The 10,530-nt window shown below is 37.0% G+C and overlaps 1 protein-coding gene across 1 annotated transcript; it reads left to right on the forward strand.

Moving 5' to 3' along the window:
* Positions 1-3,051: 3,051 nt before the first annotated feature.
* iqcb1 (IQ motif containing B1) lies at positions 3,052-8,952 on the forward strand. Its single transcript, XM_059570246.1, has 13 exons — positions 3,052-3,323; positions 3,604-3,769; positions 3,847-3,967; positions 4,478-4,571; positions 4,683-4,782; positions 4,884-5,056; positions 5,153-5,259; positions 6,121-6,242; positions 6,343-6,485; positions 6,665-6,813; positions 7,472-7,603; positions 7,754-7,910; positions 8,552-8,952. Exons 1-13 carry the CDS (start codon positions 3,218-3,220, stop codon positions 8,770-8,772), a joined length of 1,791 nt encoding a protein of 596 aa, XP_059426229.1. The 5' UTR covers positions 3,052-3,217; the 3' UTR covers positions 8,773-8,952.
* Positions 8,953-10,530: the final 1,578 nt, after the last annotated feature.

Genomic DNA, 10,530 nt, shown 5'->3' on the forward strand with positions numbered 1-10,530 from the left:
CAGTAGCCACTGAGTTTACCACTGATAGACCGGCGGTGCATCAGTATACACACTCACCTCACTTTCCTCAGCTGGCCACTCACTTTCCTCACGCAGCGAACGATTCACTTTCCTCACGACTCACTTTCCTCACGCAGTGGACCACTGACTCTCTCTTCATGTAGAGACCGAATATTACAATTAAAGTGACTTCAATAGTGCATCCAAAAGAATATTTAGATATTATATTGAAATATTCAGAAAGGTGTACAGTGTATTTTTTACTTTTATTAAAATATTTCAGTAAAATTATAAATAATTGCCTATTACAAATTTATGAATGCATGGTTAACTTTTTTCTGCAATCACTATAGGCTATATGTATTGAGACGTTTTAAAATCTATATTTTGTAAAAATAAACCTGAATTATAATCTAAACATCTGTATTTTCATATATTATATATATATATATATATATATATATATATAACATAAATAAGTAGGCTAATAAATATATAATGTTTAAAACATATGATAAACTATTTGTTCTCCACCACATGCTAAAATTGATACTGTGTGTGAGTGAAAGAGAGTGCTTTCTGCATTGAGGATATTCTGTCGTCTCAGACCTTCGTTTGGGTAAATCTTTACTGGATTGTCTGTACCCAATCCTTATCTTCAAGAATCGGCTTAAAACACATCTCTGAAATGTATTTGACCTTCTAACTTTAACACTCACTTTTCTTGTACTCACTTTATTATACAATTAACAAAGGCAAAAAAGACCTCTAACTCTAGCTTGCTCTATTCTTTTTCTATTCAATCTGTTATCAGTATTTCTTTATTATATTATTTAAAAGCCTTTGTTACGTGTAAGCTAACTGAGACTTGTTATAGCACTTGTATATTTGTTGTTTTTTATTGCTTCCATTGTCCTCATACGCTGTTTGTGACGGATTGAGAGACGATAGAGCTGACATTTTGAGTCACCGACTTTGCAAAAACCCAACAAAAACACGTCCTAAGAGTCCAAAAGCATTCACTTCGCAATGAAGCCTGTTAGAATTAATAAATACAGTTAGAATGTCCTTATAATTTAAGTCATGAAAAAAATGGTGTACGTTTTTATATTCATTGAACATTAATTATTGAGTAGCACGTGCGCGAGCAAAAATGTGCTATTAATTTTATAGCTACAACAGCACATAGGAGCGCAACTGCCGAGCGCTTTGGAAAGAAGGAGAAAGCGACGCGTATTTAGGCGCGACATGTGAACGGCCCTTAACACGGTGTTTTGTTCCTTGAATTCATCAGATTTTCAACGAATCAAGTGAGCCAGTGATTCAACAGTCCATTCAAATGGACTCTTTTGTTTCCTTTCTAATAGAATCAGGCGTTTTGAACGAAAAGTTTGATTTGAACGATTCAATAAATGGCCTACTTAAAACCATGGTTTTGCTGTCACCTACTGGCGTTTTTATTGTCATCATTATTTATCAATGACAGGCCTAAACCAGACAAGGTGCAAGTGTGTATACTGATGCACCGCCGGTCTATCAGTGGTAAACTCAGTGGCTACTGGCAATTGTATGGTGAATTTCAGCGACAAGTGGGTAAACCTTTATTTTAGAACTGGACCGCGACGGGACCGCCTTGTGGACAGAAATCTGTGCATCCTCTGTTTGAGTATCCTGTGCGCTTTTGTCATTGGCGGAGCAGTCGGTCAATCCCACCTTTCCAGTAAATACGACTTGTGATTGGACTATACGTCTGCAGACAGCAAAGCATTGGCCAAGAGCAGAAGGCCCTCCCTCCAGGCTTTTTTTATTTGCGAGGTTGCGAAGCTTAATTTTCGCTCAGTCTGAGTTTCAGAGTTTCAGAGCAGAGCTGCGTGACAACGCTGCCACAAATCACGTGAGACGCAAGCTCGCAACTGTGTGTGCGTATCTCCGCAAAGTGGGTGTTGTAAACTCAGCTCTGAAAAAATAGTCTGCAATAGGAGTGCTAATGTAATGTAATAAGTTTCGCCCTTTCGAACCTCAGTTTTCAGAGTTTCAAAACTTTTTTTCACCTATTCGCACACCAGTTTTGAGATCACTATTTACAAGGTTTCAAATCTTGAAAACAAACTATACACTGGGAGAACAGTGACAAATTCGAAACTCTGAAAAAATGATTGCACAACACCATAAAAAAGAGTGTTGCACTTCTGAAGAGGGAAAACTCAAAAACAAAATTACGTTTGAAGAGATGTAATTTTTTTTTACCACTTTGAAAGCCTGCAAAGCTCTGTTTTCAGAGTTTCAAAAAAAAAATTCACACATTCGCACACCAGTTTTCAGATCACCATTTACAAGGTTTCAAACCTGGAAAACAATCTAATACAGTGGGAGAACACTGACAAATTTGAAACTCTGAAAATTTATTTGCGCAACATCGTAAAAAAATGTTGCAGTTCTGAAGAAGGAAATCTAAAAAACAACAATGTTTGCAGAGATATTTTTATTTTTTTTACATTTTGCAAGCTTGCAAATCTTATTTTTCGATATTGCAAAACTTTTTTTTGTAAGATTTTGAGTTTTCGAACACTTAGTTTCAACCTTTCAGACCTGTATTTTCAGTTTTGAATCATGGCAGGATTTAAATCCCATACTTGTGCGGCACGCTTGGGTGCAGACCCTGTCTGCACACAGATCAGCAATTTACAACTAAAACATCGACTCATCAGTTGGAGGCGCTGTTGTCGCGGAAATAACGACATTGTTGGCAACTTGGCATTGTGTTAGAAATTTAAGAGGAAATTTAATTAACAAAAAAATAAAAAATTATTCTAAAGAAACACATTCAAGACATTCACACTAGTTGTGCTTTTACCCTTGTTGGAGTTGATTAGCATAAATCCGCAACAGTCAGTCAGAAATATATGAAAAGGATATGTGAATTTGTATTTTATTTTAACAAAAATACCATTTATTGTTATAATACAACATCATGTGTGAAAACGTATATATATATATATACACACACACACACACGATGGGTCGCAATGTGATGACGTAAGGTTTGAACTGGCTTTCGTCTGTTGCCGTCTGTTTTGTCGCTTTTCTTGACTAAACAATCATGGAAGTTAAATCTTCACCCAAAATATGAGAAGGGATAAGCTACATAAACTCTTGAGATTCGACCTGGGTTTTCATATATGAAATCTAACACGTTTTATCCGAGCTGGTGAGCGCAATGGGTCCATCAGGAGATAAAGTGAGCCCAGAAATGAAGGATCTGGTCGCAGACACTCGAGAAAAATCCGAAAACAAGGTTAACGACGTGCTTTCTAAATTAAAAGGTAAAGATAATGAAAGTCCTCTCTTTTCCTTCATTTATCACTGTAGAATTTCGTTCATTTAAAGCTGTCTTTTTTGCAGTTCACCCAAATAGTCAAGCGGTGTGACAAATGCTTTATAAGATATAACCTCTCAGTTCATACAAGCTGATAAAACTGCATGTACATTCATTTTACAATAATTATAAAGTATTATTGAAACATGTTGCATGTCAGCTGTCCTAGAACACAACCATGTATCTCCTGACCTACATGAATGAACTCAAACCCCTTTCATGAACAGATCTTTTAGGCAGGAAGTCTTTAGGAGATCAGAGGGATCTGGAGGCATGCAAACAGAGTCTTTACTCTCACGGTGTGCTGCAGTACTGCTCCTCTTCCCTGAGATTCAGTCCAGCCAAGATTCACGGAGGCTATGCGGCTCTGACACAGATGGCAGACCTTCTCAGGTATTCAGATAGAAACACAAGCTGAGTACTGTTGTCATGCGCAGCGTCAGTTTTAAAGCATGTTTCTGTTCAACTAGCACATGCTGTGTGGGTCTGGGAGCTTTCAGAGACATGGAGGTGTTTAGTCACGATTTTCTGCCTTCTGTGGTGGAAAGCCTTCTTTTTCTTGCAGACCGTCTAATGAACAGAGCTTTGCGGGTAAGATATTATAGTCTCCTGAATCACAGAAAACAGCAAGTAGCAAGGTTTGGGTTATTTATTGTACAATCTGCTAGTACGTTTTAATGCGAATCTTAAACACCTGTCATTATTTCTAACTAGTTCTCTCATATCTGAAATTTGATAATAATTGCTGTATTTTGATTACAAGAGACAGCACCCAGCTAACGGGGAACGTTCTCAGAACTTTGGCAAATGTTCTGGCAAGGTTCTCTGAAAGTTAACTTCTACCTGTAATCATAATAGAATGTTATCGTATCACACTTGCAATAGAACCGTAATAGAAGTCTTGATTAATGTTGTTTACATTATACATCATTCATGGGGCCTTGAATGTATAACATTAAAAACATACTATTTGTTTCATACTATTATAATTTCAGCTTTTGAACTTTAAGAGCACATTCATAAATAATGGGAAGTTCTAAGAACATAATTTTATTAGCTGAGTAGTAACCAACCAGATCACTTCATTTCTCTTTTTAACAGGACAAGTCACATAATGAGATAATTCGTTTATTTAGAAAAGTCTTTGATTCGATTGGCTGGCTCCTCAGGGCTCATACACATCTCATTCATCACGGTAAACAACTTCCTCTATAAATTTAACAAATTAACCATCACAAGATGTGTTTAGAGATGGATTTTAGCTTGAACTGAAATTAAACTGACGTTTTTAGCATTCTCTTCTCAGTACTGAGATCTAAACATTATGAGAACATCCAAATCTGTGAAGATGACGACGTCTCCATTGTTACTGTCACCATGTGGAACAATATCTTCAGGGCAAACGGGTACAACAGAAAGCCACCTAGTCCATAATACAGTCTTTATCCATGTAACTGCTTCACATTCAAATACTCAAATACCTCTATCTCTCCCTATGTTTCTGAAGTGCTGTTGTAGCTGAGATGGGAAACAGGGCTCTGACTGACATCATGGATGATATTGTGTATAAAATGTCCAGTAGCTCGAATCCTGTGATTGGCAGAGCAGCTGTAAAGACCCTTGTTCTGATTATGGACCACAGCAGCTCAACCCATCATCTCATTCACAAACGATACAGAGGTACAGTTGCACTCTTTAGATCTCAAAGCATCTTCAAGTTTTAGTTGCAATTATGGACTAGTGTTTAGACCTGTCTTCCGCTGTTTGGTCCTGCAGGTTTGGCTGATTTAGCTGTGAAAGACTGGCGTGGTAAAGGCTTTGACTCTGTTCTGGATCAGCTTATTGATCACTTGCGGTCAGACGTCCCATGGAGAGACACTAAGGTCAGTGGCCACTAGCTCAGAGTGTCTGCTAAATGCCTTAATGTAGACATGTTTTACATTTGGTAGCATTTTATTTTATCCTTTAAATCCACTTGTAATGATAGTTAAAGGAATAGTTCTCCCAAAACTGAAAATCTGCTTAAAATGTACTCATCTTCGGGCCATTCAAGATGTAGAGGAATCTGTTTTTCTTCATCAGAACAGATATGAATTAATCCAAAATAGCAATACATCACTTGTTCACCACTGGGTCCTCTGCAGTGAATGGGTGCTGTCGGAATGAGAGGCCAAACAGTTGATAAAAACATCACAATAATCCACAAGTTATCCACAGCACTCCAGTCCATCAATTAATGTCTTGTGAAGCAAAAGTCTGTGTGCTTGTAATAAACAAATCCATCATTAAGGCTTTAAAAACTTTATCCATAATAACGCTTCCTCCAGTGAAAGTCTCCTGTTGTCCTCTCAGATCAAAGTCTGACATATTCGTATAGAACTTTATTTAACAGTAATCATAATTGATTAGTTTGTTTATTACAAACATGCAGCTGTTGACTTCACCAGATTATCATCTGTTTGGACTCTCATTCTGATGGCACCCATTCACCCCAGAGGATCCATTGCAAGTAATGTAATACTACATTTCTCCAAATCAATAAAGAAACAAACTCATCTACATTTACTCTCGCCTGAGGGAGAGTATATTTTCTTCAAATGTTAATTTTTAGATAAACCATTTTTTTTAAGGTTTCTTTCATTAAAAACTCATGTTATCATTTTCCACTATCTTGCTGATCATTTATAATTATACTGGCTGTTTGTTGTGTATTTCTTTTCCCTACATACTGTATATAAATGAAGGAGTCATCTGAGGAGTGTGTGCGAGCAGCTTGTATTATCCAGGCAGCCTGGAGAGCCCATCAGACCCGAAAAAGACTTCGGAAACTCCCCAGAGCGGTGAGCACATTACAGCGCAGCTTCAGGTAAGAAAATGATTTGGTCAGTCCCTCTGTGAAATGAAGAAATTTACCATTTAGGGACACTTTATGTTTTAGGTAAATGAGATTTATCTTTGTGCAATAGGGAAAAGCGCAGGCGACAACAGGAACACACTGAGAGACAACGCGCACAAGAAGAATTACGTCATCAAGTGTGTCTACGAAGACAGAGAGCCATGAGACAGTTCCGCCAACACCAGCTTCATCTGATGGAGATACTACCGGCTGGTAACAAACACCTAATCAAACATAGTGTGGTAACCTTGTTGTGCGTATGCATCAGGGTTGTATTTCAGAAAAAAATACTAAACAAACACAAAAGCACATTTACAACAATTAAAATGAAGACTGAAAATATAGCCAGCAAGCATGTCAACAAATTAAAGTCTGTTGTCTTCCTCTCTCAGCCCAGGTGGAGAGATACCTGGGGGAGCTGGAGAACAAGGCAGCCGTGCTGATTCAGAGAGTGTGGAGAGGACACAGAGAGAGACGCAGCTTCCAGCAGCACAGATACATTCTCAGACAGCACAGAGCTGCTGTCACTCTACAGAGAGCCGTGAGTGTACAACTAATCTGACTAAAGGACAGCTGTTTTACAGTGTCAGGAGCTCAGGCTCTGTCACTGGTATTTTAATATCCTTGAGATACAATTATAGTTTCTCCTAATGGTTTGAATGAGTTTTTCCATTTTCATAAAAAAAAAAAAGTTTTGTTTTATTAATTGATTATTCTTATTAAGTAAGGTCCATTTTTATTGCAGAATAAAGCTCAACGGAGTTACCCGGATGAGCCTGTGTTATTAGTTTTTATCAGTTGTTAACAGGAAATAACATAACTAGGAAAGTGGTGACTGACCAATCAGAATCGAGTATTCCACAGAGTCGTGTAATAATGTATATTTTTTAGATTTGTCTTTTGTAGTTTTTATTTTTAGTTCAGCTTTAATAAAATTTTGAAATGTTACCTTGGTAATTAGCTTAAATAAGCTTATGTACTCATAGCTAAAATAAGCTTATTTACTCATTAATCTTTTCAAGTAGCATAAATTTATTCTTTATGGTTTCAGTTTGTTCACTTTAATAACCATGGACTTTGTTCATATATGAAAATAATAAATGAACATTGTACACTTGCCATTTTAATACATTAAAGAGGTTGAGTTGTTTTTCTCCGATAATCTCGATCATTTATGTGCTCATGTTCTTCTTTGACAGATTCTGCAGTTTTTAAAACATCATAGAGCACAGAGAAGTATTCTCACGCCGTTAAAAGGACCCAAAGGACTGACTGACAGTAGAAGAACGGAGCTCAGGCAACACATACAGGAGCACATCTCTCTACATCCTGTGAGTCACCTTGAAGAAATCACATTTTGTTTTCTCTTGGTATTTTATGCCTCGGAGTTAAAGCATCAATTAAGCCGTATCCAAATATAGCCAAATTCTCTTTTGTATAATGTTAATTTTAAAAGTGTTTTTTTTTCTTCTGTTGTGCAGTCTTCAGTGACGTCAGCAGAGGGCAGTGTGGAGCTCCATCAGAGAGCACAGAGTCTCCTGCACCAGCACCTGATCCACAGAGCATCCGATCGAGCGCAGGAGCAGCACAGACAGGCTCTACTTGCGCAGATCAACACAGACTTGGAGCTTTTACTAAGTACGTACCTAAATCTATAGCTGATCTACTGATGTGAAGTATGATTTCAGGAATTCCCGAAACATATCTAAATACTGTATGTGAGCGCAGAAGCTTCTACTGTAGCTGTGCAAGCCTGATTTCAGATGTGGCTACATTTGCAAATTTGCATAGATTATGTATCTGGTGCAATACCTCTATATTACATGTCACACATTTTTAAATCTTGTGTTATTCAGGGGCGGGAATGGATAATTTACCCATATTTTTATGCAGCAAACATGTACTTGCAAATGTGAAACGGTGGATCGACAAGAAGCTAATGCTTATGCATGATAAAAATCAACAACAATTAAGACACATTTATATTATTGAATTAATATAATAATTGATTGATAATTGTGTAAAATAATGTGATAATTGGTACTCTTGAGTCATCGCTTTTCTTAAAAATTGTTCAAAGTATAAAATGTGAAGTTTATCATTTTATAAAACTTTTTTATGAAAACCTCGGTCTGAACTGTAAATGCATTTTATTATCATTTCACTTTTTATTTTAATATGTTACCATAGACATTTACCCACTCTGCTTTTATGGTATAGTTTTTTTTGGGCACTGAGAACCACCAATCTAAAATCACTCATTTGTTTGTCCATTTTAGATGCGCCGTCGCTGAAGGATGCCAGAGCGGAGGATGTGAATCTGTTCCTGAGCCGCTCCTGCCCTGTGGCCACACGCGCCCGTCAATCCCACAATGCCTTGATACAGAGCATGCGTCTCCCGTGGTGGAGGACGCTCGGAGAGGAGTCCTCCAGCCCAGAGGAGCCTCCCAGGAAAGACTATGACATGGACATTGAGTCACTGTATCTAGGCGGCAACTAACAGATGATGAAACGAGACTTTATTTGCAATATATTGTTCATATCAATATGAAAGAATGGTACATGTGGACAGGTTTAATGGCAAGTTAAGGCTTCCAATGTGATTTAAGAGCAATATCACAAATAACAGAACAAGTACAGTGAAGTACATTTACATTTTGTGGGTGAACTGTCTTATGAAGTCTTGTACACAAGTTCTTGTCTTTTTTTTAAATGTATTATTAAACATGTCAGGTACATAGTGCACTAGCAGTCAGGTTCAAGACTATTATAGTCACCTTTTTAACATCATATAAAGTGCTATTTTTATTTATTTAGTTTGGGGTCATATATCAGCTGTGGGATTTGGCTTTTTTTTTTTTATCCAGGTACTCAATTTTTCCATTTTAAAGGCTTAAAATATGATTTGTCATCACAGACCAAAAATAAGTACTAATATGAAAATATAAGACAAATGGAAAATGAAAATATAAGAGATCAGTGGATTTAGAAAATAAAATTCTGAAGATTTTCTTGGTCCTTTCTGATGCTGTTTAGACACTGTGTGTGTGTGTGTGTGTGTGTGTGTGTGTGTGTGTGTGCGCATGTGTGTGCGTGTGTGTGTGTGTGTGTGAGAGAGAGAGAGTCTGCTGCATGCCCATAGTGGCCAAAACATGCCAAGGGCCCATTCACTGGACAGCCGTCATTATTTTTTACACATGTGAAAACAACAGAGTGGTCCACTCCACCGGCACAATTAAAATAACATTTTCAAGAGCGGAAAAATATGATGGGGGAATAATTGTCTTCTCTTTATGTAGCATTTTAAACTGCGGGTAAGTGAGGCCTGCTTTTGGAGGAAGCAGAGCTGTGTGCGTAGTTGTGAATGCAACTGTAATGTGTATGTGTTTCTGCCTGAATAGTGTGAATGCAATGAATGTGTGTGGTGCGTGTGTGTGTAAGAGAGAGAGAAAGATCGTGAATGAATGTGTTTGCTGTTGTGGAGGGAAAAAAGTCCAGGTAAGAGCGAAATCACTGTGCCTGCCAAAACACTGGCTTGTTCCACAAGCCAAAGTGGTTTAATTGATTAACCATTTATGCTGGGGCCTAATTGTAGAGTTTTACTACAGTTGTAGCTGTGTTAAGCTTTCTCTCCGAGTTACTTCAGTCAGATGTTCTGTGTTCAGATAACAGCTTTGAACTTATTACCAGACTGTATAAATGTACCAAAAATGACTGAAAAGAAATGAGAATATAAGATAAAGGAATGAGTTTGTTACATGTAGAGTACCCTTCAAAGGTTTGGGGTCAGTAAGTATTTTTTTTTTATTTATACTTGTGATAGTAACATTATTTGTAATGTTAAAAAGGATTTCTATTTTAAGTAAATGCTGTTCTTTCGAAATTTCTATTTATCAAAGAATCCTGAAAAAAAAAAAATCCCCATTTCCATGAAAATGCAAGAACATTGTTTTTTCAACATTGATGATAATCAGAAATGGTTGTTGAATAGCAAATCAGCATATTAGAAAGATTTCTGAAGGATCATGTGACTCTGAAGACTGGAGGAATGATGCTTAAAATCCAGCTTTACCATCACAGGAATAAATTAGATTTTAAATTATATTACAATAGAAAACAGTTCACTTAAATAATAATAATACACTATAATATATACTGTTTTTACTGTTTTTTCAAATAAATGCAGTATTGGTTTGCATAAGAGAGTTAAAAACCTAAAATCTCAAAAAACATTAAAAATAATCTTACCGATCCCAAA

Source organism: Carassius carassius, chromosome 17 (genome assembly GCF_963082965.1).
Source record: "Carassius carassius chromosome 17, fCarCar2.1, whole genome shotgun sequence".
Lineage (NCBI taxonomy): Eukaryota > Metazoa > Chordata > Actinopteri > Cypriniformes > Cyprinidae > Carassius > Carassius carassius.